This window comes from Drosophila innubila (assembly GCF_004354385.1).
Source record: "Drosophila innubila isolate TH190305 chromosome 2R unlocalized genomic scaffold, UK_Dinn_1.0 1_C_2R, whole genome shotgun sequence".
NCBI lineage: Eukaryota > Metazoa > Arthropoda > Insecta > Diptera > Drosophilidae > Drosophila > Drosophila innubila.
Window position 1 is genome coordinate 5,223,219 of NW_022995374.1, and position 21,380 is coordinate 5,244,598.

A 21,380-nucleotide genomic window follows, 5' to 3' on the forward strand; every position below is an offset into this window, starting at 1 on the left:
TGCATTAGTAATTCTAAGAAACGTAGTAAATACAATACAATGAATATAAATGTATATATTTTCCTATATTAACGGACGAAAATCAAATGTAAACGTGGACGATGCGATTAGAATGCTGCAAAGCAACATTTTTCACTTACGGCATTTTTTTCAAACAGGCTATTCAGATACGAAATGTGTATTTTTATTTCTTTTGAAATACAAAAATTTTAAAGTTAAACGTGTTTTTGAATCTGCGCGCACAAAAATCGGGTAAAATAACTAATTGACAACACCACACCAGCGCTCATCGGTATCGATTCAACAGAAATTTTTTTTAACTGCTGGGTAACTCTCTTATGTTAACGTGCTCAATTAATTTAACGCATTAACTAAAATTTCTCACATGCAAGCGTTTAATTCCTATCGTTTTAACATAAATAAATGAGTCATTTTAGTCATTCATTTATTCAAATGTAAACTTATGTTTAGTTCATAATTTATCAACAAATTTTGCACTTTTTTTGAATAGAAAAGCTGCCAGACGTTCAAACTATCGGTGCAAATTGAGTAACGTAGCGATTATTTGCATGGCGGTACTATTTTCTGCAACGAAATTTTAGGTAGATGAAGGTTTTTGTCGGATTCTACAAAATAATTCATATCTTTTATTAATACATAAAAAAGAAGAAAAAAATGGGTACAAAATTTAAGAATACCCATTTTCGGAAATGTACTTATATTTTTAAGTACAAAAAATCAAACCAGATCGGTTCAAGCTCCAACAATCATTTTCTTCCAAAAAGTTGGCAGCACTGCTTTGCTTTTTCTGCTCTCAACAACAAAAAATTAAAAGTCAAGTGCGTTGCAATTGAAATAGTGCAAAGCAAGAAACAATAAGAAGCCAGAGACAACAACAGGCCAGCGATGGAGGATCGTAAGTGTACTCTAATTGTGTATATTATGCAGTAGTTATCATCAGTGTGGGATTACAACTTTTTGCCGCTTGCCAGTGAAGCAGTGAGACAGCGTGCTCGGTCTAATCCCGGGCTCTCTTATTGGAACAGCTTTTGTTCGAGTCGTGGGGCGCTAATTAGTCGGTGACTTGTTTGACTGAAAATCCAAATGGCATTTCTGTTGTATTTACCAATTGGAAAAAGTCTCGCTGAGCAAGTCATTTAAAATGGTCCCTTTCAGTCTAGTTGGTTGCCTTTGAATTAGGATGAGTCATGCTCGCCGTCTGTATTTTGTTGTTGGGCACGCAGGTTGCGCCTTTCCCTGCAATGCATTGAACTCGTGGGAGTTATTTCAAAATGCCACATATACGTTTAGCACACTGTAAACATTATAATTTACAATTAAAATGTGTATATCGCTGAATTTGCAGAGCTCTGACGACGTGGCAAGCAATTTGTGAATCTTTTGCGTTCTTTGTGTACATTCTGTGTCACGATTGTTGTTGCAACAAGAACAACAACGACTGTATACTATAAATGAATGAACGGACAGTTCCGCCTCCCATTTTATCTATAGCTTTTATTTTTAATTAAAGAAACAAAATTTAATTACATTTCGTTTCCTGTTTATGTCCAGCCAAAATATTCTTTAATAATTTTGTGCATTTGTATCTGTTATTGACAGCGTATATTTTCCAGTGTTTTAGCTGCTCTTCCTCTTTCCACTTGTTGATCATGCAATTCTGCAAATTGGCAAGAAAACTCAAACCTAGACAGTCCAATAAGACACTGGTTGTCAGTTGTGATTGTTGTTGTTGCTCTTTTGTTAAGTTGACCGCGCGCGCTCTCTCTCTCTCTCTCAATTTCTGTTCTCTCTTAGTTTGGCTAGTCTTTTGCGCTGACAAAAGCCAACTTGTTGAGTTACAGTTACTGAGCGAGAAGAGCTAGAAATACCAATTGGAAGTTGGAGCTCAGTTAAAGTTTGGTTGTAGAAGTGCGCGGAAGCGAAACGAGGCAGCAGCAGTCACAGTCGCAGTCAGCGTCGCAGTCTCAGTCACGCATTTGTATGGACAGCATTAAAGAAAACGCTTTCCATCATGAATCTGTAGGAATTAGAGAAGCTGAAGAAGAAAAGAACTCCACACAGAAAACCAATTGCAATTGCCTGAAGCTCCGTTTGAAATGTGAGGAGGGCCACGTTCCAATTAGAAAGTGCTTGTTGTTGTTGCTGCTGCCGCTGCTGTTGAACATGAGATAAACCACAGAGAGGGAACAAAGAGTCGCCGTCGCAGCTACAGCATGAGCAGCGAATCGGAGCCTGTTAGCTTAGAGTTCATTGAGGATTCCTATTTGCCCCGCATCGATGACATCACCACAACGCCATCACTCGATGAACTGGATGAACTCTCTCCATCCATCGCCAGCGAATTGGATTGGTCCAATGAAACGGAATTCTATCTGCGTAATCTGACACTGGACGAGATCTTCTATGATGTTGATTCGGATTATGCCAATACGCTTGAACTGCAGGCCGTTGAAACGGAATTCATTGCTACCAAATTGTCCAATCAGACTCCATCGCCGTCGATTGCGAAGCGTTTCCGCCTAAAGTTTTTCACGAAACGAACAATGCGCGATGTTAAGGTCACGTTTATAGATTTCTCTAAACCCTATCTGGCCAAAATATCGAATAGTGATAACTACAAAAGGTTTCTGACCATCGGTCATACTGCCAAAGGTAAAACTGCTGAGAATCTGCTTATTAGCCAAGTTATAATTTGGGTTACGTTAACAGTTAAGAGAATTTGGTTGAAATTGACAAACCGGAATGAGCCCTCTTTCATTGTATTTTGAAGCTTTAGACTTAACTAATCTTATTTATGGTTTAAATGGTTTCGAAATTCAGAACACACGTGACTAATCAACATTTTTTTTAAATCTCTCTCTCTATTTCACTTTGCTTACACTCTGCAACAACACTGTGCAACAACAGTTTGTGAGTATTATTTGTGCTGAGACTATTGAACAATGACAACTACAAATTTAAGTCTTTATACATTTTATATACAAACAAACAAACAAACGAAACGAAACGAAATTCGATACACTCAGCCTATGAAAAAGTCTTTGAGGAAGTTGTCTTCCACGGAGGTACATAAAAATCAAAGCAAACAACTTAAAATTGCGCCAGTTGTTGAGTTTATAACGTAGTTAACATGTGCATATTGATAACCTATAGATTTTCTAATGAATAAATAATTATTTATGCACAGATAACAGCGCCAACTTGTCGGAGCCCGCTTCTCCAGCAGCCTCAGTGGCATCTGCTGAAATTGCAGCTGAATATGCAGCACTCACCCTGGAGGAGAAGGAACAGCGACGCGCCGAATGGAACCAGGCAAGTTTTAACATATCTTAAATTATAACAATAATTATAATGTTGAATTTATTTAGGAGCTGGCACGCGTTGATGAAGAAATCAATACGTTGCGCACGGTGCTGGCCTCCAAGACGCGTCATGCATCCGATCTGAGGCGCAAGTTGGGCATTACCGTTTGGAAGGAGCTCACCGATGATGTCAATCAGGGTGTCAAGAACCTCAAGGAGAGTCATGTGTAAGTTTGCCGCCTCTTGCATCGACTTTTTAATACGTGTTACTTAAAAAACAAGTTAAAGAGTATAATGTGTTTGTTGAATAGTATGTAACAGTGAGAAGGAGGCATTTCTGACCTTAAAAAGTATATATATTCTTGATCAACATCAACAGCCAAGTTGATATAGCCATGTCCGTCTGTCTGTCCGTGTGAGCGTCTAGTTCTCAGAGATCATAAGAGCTAGAACAAAATTTGGCAAACAGATTTTTATAGACCCCACGCAGGTCAAGTTTGTTTTAAACTTTTAAAACGCGCCCTTACACCCCCGCAAATCTCGAAAAACTACCATACCCACAGTTTGTAAGAAACTTCAGCTTTTATTATATTTAACGTTGTCTATTAATATTATCTATTACCTCACTTAACCGCAGCTAGATAGGTGAAGTAGAACGGCAGAAATAGCTAACCAAAGTAATTTAAAGTTTTTATTAGCTAGTAATTTTTATTTATATTTTTTATTTTATTTTTATTTTATATATATATTGAAATAAGTAACGGGTATTCTATGGTCGGGATCTCGACTATAGCCTTTTCGACTAGTTTTAATCAGCATTTGTGCCACATCAGAAGCTCATTGAAATTCGATTATAACTTTGTTTTTCATTTTGTTATATTTTATTGTTTGCTTTAATTATGGCTTAAATTATGTATTTATTTAGTTACCAATCGGTGGAACAGAGCGTGGGCAACATAAGTAAAGCCGTGCATGAGGCACCAATGTAAGTAACCGTGTTAAGACCTGGCTAACTAACTAACTAACACAACGCTGTCCACTCTTTTAAATAACACTCTGCTCTCGCTGCTTTTGTGTGTGTCTCTTCACCAATTGCATTTGTCGATTTGATCTAACAATTGTTATTAAATATCTATATTTATTAATGCATTAAATTGGTTGCTTTTTTTTACAGATTCCAACGCACCGAATCGGTGCTTAAGTCGACGGGTGAGAAAACTGCATCGGTCTTTGGCAGCATTACTAGCGGCATTACGTCGAAATTCTCACAAATGAAAAATTCCGAATCGATGCGTTCTATTGAAGCTTCGGTTGGCTCTGCCTACGAGAACGTTAAAGTAAGCTATGAACAGAACAATTTTATGTGCCAATCTCATGCGGTAACTACTATTTTTATTACTCAATCTCAATATCTATTTTCTGCACTCATTCTCATAATCACACTCACTAACTCCTATCTTTATCATTCACTAACAAATTCTTAAATAAGTACAATTAACACATCATTTATTTTATACATAAATTTATGAAATATAACCGTTTAGGCACACGTAATAAATTAGATTAACATTTGGCTAGTTAATTGCTCTATTAACAAACATATGTATATATTATTTGGTAATTGCATGTATTTTTAGTGCTTGCTATTACTTAAATCAAAATGTTATTGTCTTGTCTGCTACAAAACTGTTCGGTTTTCTATTCTATTCTATTGTAGACGAAGGTGGCATCCCGTTCGGGTTCGGTTACCAGTTTCCCAGACGCTCTAGATGAGAACAACACATCATCGGGACTCAACTCACCCACAGACTCTCTAACTAAATAAAATGCGTGTGAAATCGTAAATAATTATGAGACACACACACATTCATACACAAAAAAGCAGCACGCGTAAATTAATCAAAAATAAGAAAAAAATACACCTACACCTTACACACACACACACACACACACCCACACATAAACAAAAAATAACAATTTTATTACTAACACCAAGAACGGAATTTAATTATTTATATGCATATGTGTGTTATTATTATTATTATTATTATTATAATACTACTTAATGTTTGTATCTCAAATTGAACATATGTCTGTTTGCGCGCTTTGTTGGCATTGATAAGAAAGTTTAACGTGTGTGTTACACTAATTCAAATATAAAGTGAACTTAATTCATTTACATAAGTCTAAGTGTACGGTTTAATGTTCAAAAACTGAATTGAAAGATGAGAAAATGGTAATCAACTATGCATTGATAACGTATTTACGCAAACACACACACACACATATATGAGCGATATTCATTCCTAACTAAATATTTTGCCCTGTAGTAAGCTTTAACTTGAATGAAAATAACTGTATATTATATATTTTTATATTTTCATCTATTTCTATAGGCTTTGGGTCGCGTGATTAAATGGCGTTACTGACACAAGAAATTCCAAATTATTTTAAAGTTCATACAATGAAAAGAAGGAGCTTGTATGCTATATCAATAAATTGCATTGTTAATAAATAAGAAGAAAATCAACATTCACAATGTAAACAATTTAAAGCATATACAAACACATAGCTAATGCGATGCAACAACACTTGATTTAAGATTTGCTATATGTGTATTATGGGATCTTTAAATAAATACGACATTTTTGTGACCAATAGTAATTGTATTTGAATTGTGGCGCCAACATAGATATCTGAGTTAGACTATCTGGCAACTCTCTACTCAATCAAGGGCTGCATAAAATGTCAACAGCTGCTGGCTGCGACATCTGGCAACGCTGTGCATTACTCTTTTTAGCGACGTTCTTGAAAACCCGTATAAAAAATGACGAACTCTAAATGAAAATAAGTACGGATCGTGATGCCGAGTACTTGACAAGACAATTAGTTGCTCCACAGTAAAGTGCAATTAAGTAATATAGTCTAATTAGTGTAAGAGCGGGCGCCAACATGAATTTCACATACTTATTCGTGCTCATTTGGCTGGCCTACTTGGTATGCAGCGGTGTGCTATTGTTCTCCCGAGGATTTCTGCTCGCACGCGTCTCCAAGACGGAGACAAGCACCTGCCGCCGTTTGTCCCTAAATCCCAATGATGTAAGTTGTGTAAAGAATATGGAGAAGAGTGAGATTTGACTATATGCTCTTTTTCTTAGGAGTATTATCTTACGCCAGAGGTTGTGAATGAGATCTTTAAGGATGTGAATGCATCGTCGTCATCTAATCTATGTCTTCCACAAAAATCCAAAGTCATTATACTCGTTATCGATGCTCTGAAATACGAATTTGGAGTTTACAAAGAGAACACCACCGAACCGTTGCCTTATGAGAATAAACTGAGAGTTCTGCATCAGCTGCTCCAACAAACGCCGGACAATGCACGGCTGATGCGCTTCAAGGCGGACCCGCCCACCACAACGTTGCAGCGCCTCAAGGGTCTCACCACCGGTAGTCTGCCCACTTTCATTGATATTGGCTCAAACTTTGCCTCGCCCGAGATTAATGAGGACAACATAATCGATCAAATGGTCAAGAGTGATCTGCCTTTGGTATTTCTGGGAGACAGCACATGGACTGATTTATATCCGCGACGCTTTAGGCGCGCCTATTCCTATCCCAGCTTTGATATCTTCGATTTGGACACCGTGGACAATCAAATAATGCAGCATTTGCCCAAGGAACTGGCTAGCGATGATTGGCAGGTGTTGATTGCGCACTTTCTGGGCGTGGATCACTGCGGACACAAGCACGGACCCATACACGAGGAAATGGCGCGAAAACTAAACGAAATGAATGATATCATAAGGTATATACCCTAGACTCACAATTTGAAATACAAATGTCGGCTAATCAATGATTTAATTAATCTCAGCTCTGTTGTGGCTGGCATGGATAACGAGACGACGCTGCTGATAATGGGTGATCATGGCATGACGGCAACTGGCGATCATGGCGGCGACACTGATGACGAAACCAATGCTCTTTTGTTTGCCTACTCCAAGCAGCACAAGTTCTTCACCAGCAGCGATTCGGGATCAGATAGCGAAATGCTGCAGCAGGTAAAAGGAGATAAGACAACGTTTATTTTTTCTTATTATCTTCCCACGTCACATCATGCTGATAAGCTCACTTACGTGTCATGCTTTGCAGATTGATCTGGTGCCCACACTAGCGACCATACTCGGCGTTCCCATACCCTATTCAAATCTGGGACTGGTCAACTTTAATATTGTGCCCGCTGTGGCTGTGCCGCATTTGAGTAAATTTCAAACATTGCTGCTTCACGGCTGGCAGAATGCACAGCAAATCTATCGCTACTTCTTCAATTATGCGCTGGAGAACAAGCGCACCTTCAATGTGGAACAAATGGATACGCTGGAAACGGATTTCATACTGCTCACTCATCGTGTTAAAACCATTTATAATGAGGCAGCCTACAAGTCGTTCGTACGCGATTTAAACATTCATTTGCGTGACATACTCAACGTCTGCCGAGAGATTTGGGTCAAGTTTGAGCCCACACAAATGTCACAGGGTCTGCTATTTAGCTTTCTGCCCATCTTCTTTGCCTTTCTGCTGGTTAACAACTCAAATGCCAGCGACTATGCAAAGATATTCAAGCAGAAGGAAGTCTTCTACATATATCTGATGAATATTGCGGCCGGCGTCTTTGGTTATCGTTACTTCAAGAACTTTTCCTTCAAGACAGAGGAACATGGCGTTATTTTCTTTACTAGTTTGCTAAGCACTGTGCTGCTGGCCTTCTATACGTTGAAGCATTGGAGCAGCATTGCCACCAACTGGGCCAACGTGAAGCGTTTTAGCCACATGCCAACACGTCTGTTGCTTTTTGCCACCATGGCTGTGTTCTTCTCCAACAGTTTCGTCATACAGGAAGCTAAAATCCTGTCATATCTTCTGGTTGCAGTCATTTTATTGCTCGCCTATGAACTATTGCAGCTGAGCGCGCGTCTGGACTTTAAGAGCAAATTCAAATGGTCGCAGTTTTGGCGCTCGACTGCACTGCGTCTGATCTTGGCCAGCGTCTTGGCCATCTGCTGTATACGTTTCGCTTATACGCTGTTCCGTTGCCGCGAGGAGCAGGGCAATTGTGCGGACTTCAACAATAGTTCATCGGGATTTTCTGTGAAAAGACCGTCCATGGGCAAGACCTACATACTAGCGGTAGTCATCATTGTATTGTACACAACACTAACACGTTTATATTTGCGTTCCTGCGGCAATTTGACCGGCAACGCACCCAATGTCTTGCTGGCTCGCTATGGACCGACTGTGGCGTCCATTTGTGCTGGAGGTCATATACTGCTCGCCAATAGCGCCATTAAGAACATACAACGTACACACATTGATGCCATGGCTCTGGTTATCTATGGTCTCTTAGTGCTACAAATTGTTGTCGTCTCATGGGCTCCTCTAATGACATTTGTGCTGCCGCCACGAAATCCCAACACCATCAGTGTCAATGGACGTGACAGCATTGTACCGGAAATATTTAGGAAAATGAAACGCATGTACGAAGGTGACGACGCCGAGCGACGCCATGAGATTCCTGTTGTCTATGGACTGGCCACTGTCTATTCATCGATTATCATATCCTTTGGCATTTTTCTGGCCATGCTGATGGTTGTGGTGCTCGAGCCGCGGGCCAGCATTGGACTGATCATCTGTGTGGTTATTGGTGCCATCATTCTGAGTGTTCACGGCATTCTGCGCTATCGCACGGCCAGCAGCTTTGGTGAGTTACTTTTTATTAATTTTTTTGTAACTATTTATTAATTTATTTATTTTTTCCCTCTACAGAGAGCTGTGTGCAGCCAACTTTTAGCGCTGTGGTCAGCTGGTTCCTGTTGGCCCACTTTTGCTTCTTTGCCACGTCACATCAGACGACGCTGTCCCAGATTGATTGGCGTGCCGCCTTTGTGGGTCGTTCCAGCGCATTGGGACAATCTCATCTCATTTCCGGTGCTTTGGTTATCCTGAACACCTTCTGTGGTCCCATATTCTTCTACTGCATGTATGCGCTGCTCAGCACGGAAACCTTCTCGTTGTTTGCGCTCTTTCCCAATCTGATACGCAGCAGCAGCAATACTCGGAGCAACAACAAAGCAGATGCATCTACGGCTCTCAACGATATTGCCAATGAAGCAGTTGGCTTTGATATGACACGTGGCGAATTGGCGTTGTATGAGTACGAGGATGTGTTCCTAGGCGCTGGTTTCAAGCTGGCCACGCAGTTCCTTATGCTGCAGGGCATCAAGGTGAGTTCTACCTGCAAACTGATTCATATTTTCGATCTCACCTGTCTTTATTTCTCCTGCAGATCTTTTGCGCAATGCTGGCATGCACAATACACTGTCGACACTTGATGGTCTGGAAAATCTTTGCACCTCGTTTCATCTACGAGGCGTTGGCTACCTTTGTTGGTCTGCCGGCTCTCATTGTGGGCTACATGCTGTTGTTGCGCATCAATCGTGCTGTGGATGGCCTCATCAAGCGCATCAACAAGGATAAGTAATGATGGACCACAGCTCCATTTGCTCTAGTCGCAACAACAACTCAACCAAACTCAAATTTTGTATTTAAAATTTAATTTTGTATGCCCCAAAGTTTGTATTTCGCCAATGGCTATTAATTTATAAAGCTTTTACTAAATTATAGATAAAGAAAAACGAATAGATAAACAACAAATGATGTTTTGGTGGTCTTGTCCTTAGCTGATTTATTTTTTTGTTGCCTCAAGGTTCATTTTGTATTGTTTTGAATTGTTTTTGTATTTCATTACATTAGCTAAAAATTACATTTAAAATTAGCACGCATGCGCTTCAACGGTTCTTTTTTCTTTTACAAAAAAAAACCCACAAATTTCCATCTTATAAACAAAGAATTTCACACATAACCGCGGATTTACGGATGTACATATTATGGCTTACAAATTAACACGAGCAAACATAACAACAAATCAGGGATAAAAAAATTAAGTACACTCGATCGTTATATTTTTGTATGCCATAAAATTAAACTAGGACTCATAGCTTCAGTTACATGGTGTTTAAGTACGCAAATAATTAACAATTGTGGGATACAAATAATTGAAATAAGTACACGATCTGTGTTTTAGCTTAACTAATTAGTAATTACATTTAATAATTATACAACATCAAGATCTTTATCTGCTGTTAATCACTTAAATTAGTTAACCAGGTCATTCAGTTGCAGTTTGTGTGTAACTGTCGTGTTTTGAATTTATTGTTTTTGTTTTTGTTTAGTAATATGCGTGTTAAGATATTCGAGATTCTAAAAAATTTCTACAGCCCATTGAGCACCAATGGCGTACTCGTAACTCCGTTTGTTGCTCCCCTTGCTACAAGTTAAGAAAATCAAGAGAAAAGAAAAATATAAAGATCAGGCGATTGAAATCTAAGGCCAATATTATGTATGGTTTAAAGCGAGCGAATATGTTGACACATGCAAAAGAAGCGTATTAAGAACTGTAGTAGGGTATAAATATTTACAGCGAATATGGAAAGCGATTTCTAGACTAAACAATCTTTGGCTTTAATGGCGCCAGCACCAGGAGCAAATGCATAATGATTATGAATGACCAAAGTAGCTGCCTTAGTCACTGTTCTCATAGTAGGGCTTATACTGCTTTTCCGATGGTGGATGTTGCGACTGTTGTTGCTGTTGCGGTTGTTGTTGTTGCTGTTGTTGCTGCTTACCATGCGTTGCTGGGCGGCAGAATTTTTTGGTGGTGCTCCAGTCCTCTTTTAGCGACAGATTGTACATGGAATAGTCCGGATCACCAGTGACCTCCTTAACAATGTTCAAGAACTTTGGCATGCAGTTCTTTAGCGCCTCTCCAGTTAGTGAGGAGTATGTCTCTAACAGCACAAGACCCTTGCAACTGCAACAGAAAACGCACAACATTATAAAAATTGCAATTCGTGGCAAGTTATTCACCAGACTTACCGTGGATGACCCGGCTCCCTGTAGATATCCAGCTGGAAATATTGATTATTGATGAGGAAGCAACGTCGCTTCTTATAGATGGTAAAATGCGCATCATCGCGCTGTGCCAGCAGGTTCATATAGTCGCGATGCGTCAGTTGGGTCTTCACCTCGATGCGGGCCTGGCCATGCACATTGGGACGACGCTGGGTGTGTATGTAGCTCCAGTGATTCTTTTGGCCACGTTTGCGCAGACGCGCCTGCACTTTAGGACCGGCTGACTGCAGATAGTGATGGACCACATCAAAGTCTGCGAACGGCGGAAACTCGCTGTCAGGCGGCAGCATAGCAACTAAAAAAAAAATAAATTGTAAATTGTAGTTTAGTTATAAGTTTAAATGGGAAAAAAAACGGAACTTACTCAAATATTTGAGCTTGCGTGACGTGGCTTGCAGACGGTCGCCAATGTCAATGCCCAGTTTTTGGCACACGCTTTCGATCATGCGATTCATTTTGGTCTCAAAGTTCGTCGAGTTGTCAATCACGTCGAAGTAGGGATGTCCCACCCAGGCGGCTGCTGACTTGTAGTCCAACTCTCGCGCCAGTTCAACGCCTTCGGAGCGACAGGCATGATCCTAAAATATAACAAAAATATCAGATTAGCATTAAGTTTGATTCTGTTTAAAGCTGAAAGATCATCGATATTGTTACCAATTTAGAATTATGCCTCAGAGATATAAGTATATGTGTATGCTCATTTCATTTTATTCTAGGCTGCAAAACGGTTCTGAACCAGATCATGAACCGAACCCCTGAAATTATTTACTTTGCGAAGCCTAAGCCGAACCGCTTTCTAAAAAAAAAGGTTCGGCTCGAAAAAAAAAAATAATTACATAATTTTGATGGTTTTCTAATATTTCAATTATTTCAGACTTCGGATTAAAATAAGTCATATTTAAATCTTCAAATACCTTTTAATAATCTTCAAAATTTGATTTCTTTTATAAAAAAAAAATTTAATTAGTTTAAAATGAAGACAAATATTATTGAAATAAATTGTTACTTTTTTCATATTTTATTACTACTATAAATACTAACTCTTGATAATCTGCCCATAAACATATATACTTATATCCCTTAAGTACTTAAATTAATCATTGATAATACTATCGATCTCTTAACAGCTTTACTACTAATTTAAAGACTAAGAACTCAATGACACTTGCTTAAAGTGACTCAGTAATAAAAGCGTTAATTGAGCCTACACTAAAGTGCAATTAAAACCGCTTAAAACTCAACTGACTACTATCAGTCATTTTTTATCAGTTGTTTGCTCGATTAATCATTTGAAGCTAGTGTCGTTGAGATATAAACATTGCGCTTAGCACACAACTAAAAAGCTTTTAGCAATATAAACTATATAGCCAGTGCTTTTCTTGGGTACCTGATAATGGCGCTTTCTTTTCTTGAGTTTTAAATTGTGAGTTGTTTTTGGCAAAGAAAGAGGTAAATCGAGTAAATAAAGCGCACTTAAAACACTCACCTCTGTCGAGTAGAAATCCTCGGCTCCATTTGCGGCAGATACCAGATGCAAGATTTGATTATAGCGATTATCACGCATCTCCACGGGATTCCATTTATTGCCCGCCATCATTTTCTCCCATTTGTCCTTTGATATATCTGCCAAGGGAAGCATATTTGAGTTATCTTTTATCTGTTAAATGGATGTGGTTTCAACTTACAGGCACTGGCATCCATGACGCCGCGATCGCAGATGATGAGACAATTGCGACTGCTCGAGTTTCCCAGCTCGAAATATGTGTTCTCGATTTGCACCATTGTGCGTATCAGATTCTCCTGAAATTTATAAGCTACACAAAGCGAGAAAAAAACAATGCATTTACGATTAATCTTAAGAAGACTTTTTAAGAGTTACTTAACAATTACAAAATTTGAAACAGAATCAAGAAATACAATTGCAAGCAAATTCTTTAAATATATTCTAAAAAAAAAAGTTATAATACATATATTATTGATTATATGTATGCACTTATGCTTGTTTATTTATTTATTTATGATGTTCGGGGTTGGGTTCTGCTAACGAATCAAGTAACATGAGATGGTATAATGGTTATACGTATGGCGATGGCCTGAACCAATTGAGAGAATTGAGAGAATTAAGGTGCGGTGGCAATTGAATGAATTCGAATTTCAGTTTGAATTTGAAGGCGACAGCAGCAAATCAGCAATAACAAAACGCTCAACTTTGATGACAGCGATTCAATATATTTAGATAAAAAATATATGTACATATATACTGAAACATGTAATAGTATATGACAAACAATAAAGTTCAATCCCCAGACTAACTAACTGACTGACTCACAAAAGCCTGTTCAATAATTCCCGACCGAAGCATGTGTAAGTAATGCGATCATCGTGGGTTTTTTATTTTTTTTTATTTTTATTTGCTATATGTCATAATCAGTAAAGCATTCACAAACATCTGTTCATAATAGTTGCAACTTATTTGATAATCGCAACAGGAACACGCAAAGCGAGTTAACAGTTTTGAAAACTTTTAATGTTTGTCAAGTATTTGTATTGACAGAATTATAAATTTACTTATTTGGTTATCATAAATTTTTTTAAAATTAAAAAAGCCAAGCTAAATGTGTCCTATTAATTTCAGTGCCTCCGCTTGTTTTAAGAAGAGTATAAATATAAAAATATTTTTATTCTTTATGAATATATACATGTTTAGAAATTATTGATGCATTTTGTAGAGTTAATCAAATCAAAGCTAACAAAGCATGAAAATGCTATAAAAAATTTGTTACGGAAATAAATGGAATTTGTCATCGGAAATGTGCAGTATATATCGTTATTCAATTTCTAAGAGCAAAACATTAGCCTAGACCTTGAAGTGCAACAATAGAGGACGCAAACGACAATAATACACAGTCACACACACACACACACACACACACAGCTTCTAACTAACTGCATTTAAATTAGTATATTTTTAAATTTGTTAAAAAAAAAAAAGCAGAAATAAAAAGTACTATACAGCAGACTGCTGGGCGGTCAGAGAGGTTGGCGGGAGGGGAGAAGGTCGGTGAACGTATTGACGGTTGGTGAATAAGTCACCGTACGCCGTTATTTACCTCTACCCCCTCCCTTTCGCCCCATTCTACTACCTACTACACTTTGTCTGTATATGTGTATGTATGTATGTATGTGAACACTTGTTGCGGTCTCGTGCTGTCCCACTGTAAATAAGTATGTATGTCATTGTTTTTGGTTGTCGTTGTTGTTGTTGCTGTTGTCGTTGCATTGAACTTGACTGAGCGCATCATGTGACGAAACAAAATGGAATTGATCGAACGTACTTAGAATGGAAAGATGGGAGGGGTATGAGAGGAGTGGAAAATGTAAGCGAATCGACTGTTTTACGTCAGCTAGAAAATTGTTTTGGTTTGCATTTTCATTTGTTGACTTCGTGTGTGTGAGAATGTGTGTGTGTGTGTTTGGTTTGTTTGGCTAATTCAATTAGCAGAGGGTGATATAAGCAACTGAGGCAAAAAGCCAGCTAAATATTATACACATACGAGTACAGTATGTCCAGTAATTGCTTTGATAAAGACAAAATTATTTATATTTGTTTTATATTTTACAAAATAATTTATTTCCATATCGCAAGCAACTAAAATCGAAGTAGGAAAAATAAATATGTGACTTGTCAAAACAATTACTTGACAGACTGTAGCTGTGAATGAAATGCACATGTATTTTCAGCTACTGCGCAACAAAACTAGATTGGAATTTCAAAAATTGCTTAAATTTTTGGTAGCTAAATCGTTTTATTTTATTTTATTTTTTTTTTTATTAGAGACTAGTTATTGGCAATAGGCATAAAATTCGAAATTCTACATTTATAATTTCTTAATTAGCTGGTTAAATTTGCATAGCTTAAGAGAGAAAATGCAAATTTCATGTCTAATCACGAAATTGAGAACAAAACAGGAATAACAAATTCATTAAGCTATCAATTTAGCAGGAATCCATAAAGCAAACAACAACAATATTAACCAACAGTATCTGGTTTGTATCCAAGTCATAAATATCTACATAATATATGTATGTATGTAGATGTGCATCACATTGTATAATAATATGAGTGACTAAACTGAATAATTAACGCCACGTTGCGAAGAGTAGAGCACACATTACTTTCATTATAGTATAACGTATATGAACAAACGGACAAACTGACGATGGATGGATTGGATGAATGGAAGCACGATCTGGGACTCGATTCAGCACACACGTGACATCTCTGTGTCCGAGCATCATATACAATTCCATTGGCCAAAATATGCATTAATGATTGCTAATGAAAATTGCTGGGAAATTGGCTGTGTGGCCATGACTGACCAAAAACCAAGCGAAAGTATATCAATTGGCCAAGGTAACTACAAATGGAGCTAAGGAATTCATAACAACTGCAATTAGTGTTCAACGAATGCCATTTAAAATAAATTAACTCGTTTAATAATGCATTGAACAACTGTTCTTAGCCTAACAGTCAATAAACATGGCTTTCAATGGTTAGTAAAAGCGGCTACTAACAAAAATTTTAGATTAAACTGGTTTCATAGCGCTAATGCCATAAATTGGATTTTTATTTATATAGAATATATATTTGTATCTGTATATTTGAGGCACGTGCTAGTCAGCAGCTAAAATTGGCCAGCGCTAAGAAACTGTACATTTTGTATATAGAAATCTGCGGACTATACGTGAACGTTAAATATAAATGCCCCATTTAAAATCGCACATATATATGTATATATAGCTATGTCCGAGGTAACTGTAAATGTCTGCTCACATGATCGAACAAAATACAAATGTATACACGAATGTATATGTATATAGAATGAGTATTCATAGATGATATTAGAGATGATTTGCAAAGCAATCCTAATGCTGATTAGTGGACAAAACACGAAACATACACAAACACAGCACGATTTGCGTTCTGTTAGGATATATCATAAGAAATTAAATAAATAAACAAAATACTTGAAAAGACGTAGACAGGCACATATAGTTAGTCAAATAATTGTATTGACAATATTTAGAAATTTACTTATTTAATTTTTGAAAGAAAAAAAAATCGTTTTGTTCCCCTGTTATAATATTATATATGCTTATGGTTCTTAGTAAGGATTAAAGAAAATTATATAAAATTCCATTGGGTTTAAATAATTTAAATAAAAAAAGAAAGAAATGTTTAAACAATTACTTGACTAACTGTAAAAATTTGATAGTATGTTTTCATAAGAGAAAAGAAATAACAAACGAAAATGTCAACTCATCAACTGTAGACAAAGCAAACAAGTGGATCACGCACAAAAAAAGGAAAACAAACATAATGCAAGTAAAGGATAGAGACAACGATCTGTTGAAGATTTTATTGTTGCTCAGATAAAGCAGCTTTGGCAAACACACAAACAACCACACACAGAGAAAGAGAGAGAGAGAGAGAGATAAAAAGGGAGAGCGAGCACAAGAGATCAATGGAATGGATCATATGCTGAGTATGTGGATCGCATCGATCGAATTGGATCGTTTGGATTGTTTGTCTGCATTCTGAGTACACACACACACACGGCACACACGCACAAACACACACTCACCTTCGCTGCCATTTTTCTTGGAGGCAGCCTTGGCCAGGCAACGTGGACAGGATGCGGTCAGATCGATGAGACTGTGCTCCGGTGCGGCAAATGGTAGATCTTTGTAAACGTAGGTGGTTGGCGTAGGTGGGTCTGTTGTGTGTGTTCAACGTCGCAATTAAAAAACAATATCAACCAAAAAAAAACACAATCTAATTGTAGTAATCATAATCGTCTAAACTGTATTCCCCTATCTAAAGCAACACATTTATATCACACCCAATGCTTTCACTTTATCAGTAATGAAAGTGCCAAGAAATTGGGTACGGGAGGGGGTGGATGGGAAGGAATGGAAGGAACTCGTGACCAACATGAGATTAAGTTCACTAAGTATTTTATAAGTCAGGCAATTGAGCGATTGGGGAATATCATTTATATTTATATTTATAGCGATTCTGTCTTTATCAAGCAGGGACTCCACAAAAAAAAAAAGAAAACCAGCTAAAAAAGCCACATTATGAGGTAAGTACGCAATTGACAAATTAGTTTTGAAAACTGTCAAGCAAATTGCGGCAAGTCACGCAATTCTTAAGTCAGCGCCCCTTAAGAAGGATTCACTAGTATTATTTATGGCTTTCTTTGTGAAGGTGTACAAGTCTGTGTAAGTATGTATGTGTTTGTGTGTGTGTGCGTGCGTGTGTTTGTCTGTATGTCTTTGCAAATTACGTAAATGAACTTTCATTGAAGACGTGACATTCAAAGGGGACCGAGAAAGCATTTAGTATTTAGTACACACAAAAAAGATACTATATCTTATAGACTATGGACTATCTGGCAGCTGAGATAGTCGCTGTCTGTCTCAGTTGTTGGTTGGTATTAAAAATACACGGCTGACATAGACGACAGCCACATAATCGTGCAGATATATATGTGTATATATAATGATGCATAATATAGATTTTTTTGTATAGTATAATAGTGAAATGTGTAAGATGCCTTCTGGCTGTTCTTAAAAGTAAATATTTTGTTTTATTTTCGTTTTCGAGAAAATGCTACGACGAACTTGACAGTGTGCCGAAGAATGAAGAATGTTTTTCACCCACAACAAAAAGCAGATCATTATAAAACAGCAGGGAACTAAGAATCTAACAATACTAACCATATACTTATCTATATTTCTACAACTAAATTAAATGATAAATGTATAGTTTTCCAAATATAGGGAAAATGCTTGCAAAAGTAACCTATTGTTTCTCCTATATAAATACTACGACTATACTAAATCAGTTATCAATTGAGAACTTACCCTCTTTCTCGGTCAGATCGGAGAACTTGACGCCACCGCTACAGTAATGGAAGAGGGAGAGATAGAAAAGATCATTGAGAAATCAATTAGAGCAATCATTTAGAGTTAATGGCAAAAGAAGGCACTACAAATAAGCTACAGTTAAATTACTTTATTTGGATATAAAAGATAAGAATTTCAAGATTGTATTGTTTTATTTATTTATTTTTTTTTTAATTTTTTTTTTTTGTTTTCGAGAGTGAATTGATATTGCTATTGATATTTATGTAGATGTATTTATTTTATATATGCAAGGCAAATTGTTTAAGAGCGCAATCAAACTCAAATCGTTATCTGTGAATGCCGCACAAACAATAGGCACGAAACATTGTTTGCAGCAAACATAGCGAGCCAAAGGACATTCCAGGTAAGACACAGGCAACACATGACACAACTCTACACAGATATTGACAATATCTGCAATAGATGTATCTTTTGGCTATCCGCCCTGAATATCTCACTTTGGCTGGCTGGTTTTTTGGGTTCGTTTGTGTTTGATTGATGTGTTTAAGGCATTTACCTGAGTAGTACAGTGGCCGTTTCAGGCACGCGGAATACCTGAAAATATTCAACATGCTCATTGCTTTGTTTTTCGGTTTTTTTTATCGTGTTTTTTTTTCAGCTTTCATTTTATTTTGGGCAATTATTTATTATTACTATTGCTGCCATGTAGCAGGAAAACGGCATGAATAAAAAGACATTGGCACTACTTACAACTGCCATTGGAATCCATTAACAAGTTAAAAAGCATATGAGACAACAGAATTTTGCCTCCTAGTCACATAGTCTAACAACTAAGCCCAGTTAAAACCCAGCAGCCCAATAAATAAGCCAAAAATGCCATAAGTAACTCACCTTCCAGCCAAGATTCTCAAAGAAGGTGCACAAACGACTCTGGCCCGTTGTCTTGCCACCGCAGGGACCTATGAATAAAATAATTATACAATTATAAATTAAACATATATCAATCGAATGAGTTTCATCAATTGTTTGAATCATAACCCTGACTGCAATTTGAAATGCACAGAAATTTCCCAAGCGAATTGCAACAAAATGTCGCAAGTGCAGCGATGAGGAAACGAATTGCATTAAATTGATTTGAACGCACAGTTCAGAGTCAGAAAACTTGATCATGAGCTTCATCAACTGCCATCAATATTACTATCAAACAATTGTGAAATTCATTGAAGTAAAACTAGTCAAAAGATTAGATAAGAAAACTACATTTTGAGCTATTTTTGAAAATCATTGGGATGCTACTATCAAGTTTTGGCATTCAGTAGAGATTCCTAGAAATCAGCTGTATATATTTTTATTATCATTAATTAAATGGAAGGTACATTTTCTTATCAGGCTGGGGCCTTTTTTTTGTATTGCCTGCGTCAGATTAGACAGGAGGAAATGAGCTGTGATAATAGATAGGGACAAAAGTCTATACAAATATATGTACAATATAGTTGTGTATTTGCATTCTATATAATTATATGTGAGTTTGTATGATCACAACTATAATTTGTGCCAAATAAAATGATTAGGCCACGCGTCAATTTCTGATAACTGTTGCTCGTGGAAGTCACAAACAGGTTTTGTGTTTTTTTTATTATTTTTGGCGGGCTTAAGCTGAATACACTTATTTACATATGTAAATTGAAAATAAAAACACCGGTAGTACAGAAGCTGAATACGTTAAATGATTTTTTGATTTGATAGCCAATGATTTCCATAACAAGAAATATACAAAAGAAAAAAATATGTATCTAAATAGATACAGATATTTGCTAATTGAAAATGTGCGATAAAAGTGTGGTTTTAACTGCGCAGAGGGGGGTGGGGTGGGAAAAAAGCAACCCCAAACGGAAATGTGAGCCTTTCAGGGTCCTGGCGACCTTGACATGCTTCGAGAGCAATACACACTTCGTTCGGTATCACATCGTAAACAAAGAGATACAGAAGAAAAGTTGTCAAAGGTTATACATGTATATGTATGTATATTTTGTAACTTACCGCCCGTAAGGACAATTTTGTAGACACGTTTGTCCTTTGTGGACACGGAGCCCATTTTCATAAGCTTTAAGCTGTTCATAGCAGTTGGCTTTGGCGAGGTCGATTTGTTGTTATCCACTTGATGCTGCTGCTCCTCCTCATTATTTGAATTTGAGTTTGAATTTGATTTCAAATTCGTGCTCGGAGTCGTCGTCGATTGCATTGTTGTCGCGACAGTCAGCAATGTCGACTGATTGCCGTTGGTGCCGTTGGTCGGGACCAGAGCAGTTGCCATTAGTTGGTCGGCTGTTGTTGCCATGGTTAAGTTAAGCAACAGCTGTTTTCGGTTCGGTTTCGGTGTGTCAATTGGTGAATCCTTGCGCCTTATGCTCTTCACTTCTCTCTCTCTCTCTCTTCCACTCTCGCTACTCTCTTTTTGCTATCCAGAACCAACGCAGTGCACGTGCCTTTATAGGTTATGGTCTGTGATGACACGATGGACGATAGGAACCGTGTGGACTGCAAAATCTGCGCAATTGATAATTACGTACATAATTTATATGGTACAGTTGCGTTGGAATTATCAGCCGTATTTGGGAGCAGCTCTATTACCACACTGACGACTGGCCGTGACAAGTTATAAATCCTTGCTATATTGTACGCTATATTTGTTGGACATTCTCAGAAGCGCGCGCATGTACATATTAAAAACATTTAATGCCGATTTCCAACGTATGAAACTAGATATTGGATGAAACATCAAACGACCTCGGGGTCAGCAACTAAGAAATCCTTATATACCACATCCGAGTTTCTAATTATCAAAGTTTATTTGTTTTATGATAGAGCACCATCTTGCACGTATTTTATTTAAAAGCAAAATTATACTGAGAAGCTCCAACAAGAGGTGCGCACACTTTATAAGAACCGAGTGTTGCCACTCCAGTAAAAATTTTCGATCCGGTTTGATTTTTTTGTACTTAAAAAAAAGGACATTTCCGAAAAGAGGTACTCTAAATTTTTGTACCTTTTTAAAAATTTTTTTATTTTTAGCTGGAATTTTTTTAATTTTCCCAA

General features: G+C 37.4%; 3 protein-coding genes across 18 annotated transcripts; 2 read left to right on the forward strand and 1 right to left on the reverse strand.

Annotated features, from left to right (window-relative positions):
- The first annotated feature begins 768 nt into the window (after nucleotides 1-768).
- Nucleotides 769-5,983, forward strand: LOC117784358 (tumor protein D52). Of its 13 annotated transcripts, none has more exons than XM_034622078.1 (7): nucleotides 807-916; nucleotides 2,929-2,931; nucleotides 3,209-3,333; nucleotides 3,390-3,550; nucleotides 4,249-4,308; nucleotides 4,498-4,702; nucleotides 5,041-5,982. In XM_034622078.1, exons 1-7 carry the CDS (start codon nucleotides 907-909, stop codon nucleotides 5,146-5,148), a joined length of 672 nt encoding a protein of 223 aa, XP_034477969.1. In that variant the 5' UTR covers nucleotides 807-906; the 3' UTR covers nucleotides 5,149-5,982. The 13 variants fall into 13 exon arrangements, with proteins under 13 accessions (XP_034477970.1, XP_034477972.1, XP_034477973.1 ...); XM_034622077.1 differs by lacking the exon at nucleotides 807-916 and adding an exon at nucleotides 1,278-1,317; XM_034622073.1 differs by lacking the exon at nucleotides 807-916 and adding an exon at nucleotides 1,889-2,673 and having other exon boundaries at nucleotides 5,720-5,983.
- A 110-nt stretch (nucleotides 5,984-6,093) lies between these two features.
- LOC117784356 (GPI ethanolamine phosphate transferase 3) lies at nucleotides 6,094-10,037 on the forward strand. Its single transcript, XM_034622064.1, has 6 exons — nucleotides 6,094-6,422; nucleotides 6,482-7,131; nucleotides 7,198-7,384; nucleotides 7,476-9,081; nucleotides 9,147-9,604; nucleotides 9,667-10,037. Exons 1-6 carry the CDS (start codon nucleotides 6,276-6,278, stop codon nucleotides 9,859-9,861), a joined length of 3,243 nt encoding a protein of 1,080 aa, XP_034477955.1. The 5' UTR covers nucleotides 6,094-6,275; the 3' UTR covers nucleotides 9,862-10,037.
- Nucleotides 10,038-10,595: 558 nt separating this feature from the next.
- LOC117784357 (TRPL translocation defect protein 14) lies at nucleotides 10,596-21,182 on the reverse strand. Of its 4 annotated transcripts, none has more exons than XM_034622065.1 (12): nucleotides 20,916-21,182; nucleotides 20,325-20,831; nucleotides 19,176-19,243; nucleotides 18,841-18,878; nucleotides 18,282-18,319; nucleotides 16,997-17,128; nucleotides 13,037-13,165; nucleotides 12,838-12,974; nucleotides 11,716-11,929; nucleotides 11,316-11,646; nucleotides 11,066-11,250; nucleotides 10,596-10,707 (listed from the first exon to the last, which is right to left on the reverse strand). In XM_034622065.1, exons 2-12 carry the CDS (start codon nucleotides 20,620-20,622, stop codon nucleotides 10,652-10,654), a joined length of 1,626 nt encoding a protein of 541 aa, XP_034477956.1. In that variant the 5' UTR covers nucleotides 20,623-20,831; nucleotides 20,916-21,182; the 3' UTR covers nucleotides 10,596-10,651. The 4 variants fall into 4 exon arrangements, with proteins under 4 accessions (XP_034477956.1, XP_034477958.1, XP_034477957.1 ...); XM_034622067.1 differs by having other exon boundaries at nucleotides 20,325-20,786; nucleotides 20,855-21,182; XM_034622066.1 differs by having other exon boundaries at nucleotides 20,325-21,182.
- Between the last annotated feature and the right edge of the window lie 198 nt (nucleotides 21,183-21,380).

Coding starts and splice junctions, on each gene's coding strand:
- LOC117784358 (XM_034622069.1), top strand. CDS start 2,235: ATGAGCAGCGAATCGGAGCCTGTTAGCTTAGAGTTCATTGAGGATTCC. Junction 3,334..3,389: donor GACGCGCCGAATGGAACCAG/GCAAGTTTTAAC, acceptor GAATTTATTTAG/GAGCTGGCACGCGTTGATGA. Junction 4,309..4,497: donor GCCGTGCATGAGGCACCAAT/GTAAGTAACCGT, acceptor TTTTTTTTACAG/ATTCCAACGCACCGAATCGG.
- LOC117784356 (XM_034622064.1), top strand. CDS start 6,276: ATGAATTTCACATACTTATTCGTGCTCATTTGGCTGGCCTACTTGGTA. Junction 9,082..9,146: donor TCGCACGGCCAGCAGCTTTG/GTGAGTTACTTT, acceptor TTCCCTCTACAG/AGAGCTGTGTGCAGCCAACT. Junction 9,605..9,666: donor TTATGCTGCAGGGCATCAAG/GTGAGTTCTACC, acceptor TTTCTCCTGCAG/ATCTTTTGCGCAATGCTGGC.
- LOC117784357 (XM_034622065.1), bottom strand. CDS start 20,622: ATGGCAACAACAGCCGACCAACTAATGGCAACTGCTCTGGTCCCGACC. Junction 19,244..20,324: donor CAAAATTGTCCTTACGGGCG/GTAAGTTACAAA, acceptor TTTTATTCATAG/GTCCCTGCGGTGGCAAGACA. Junction 11,251..11,315: donor AGGGAGCCGGGTCATCCACG/GTAAGTCTGGTG, acceptor TTTCTGTTGCAG/TTGCAAGGGTCTTGTGCTGT.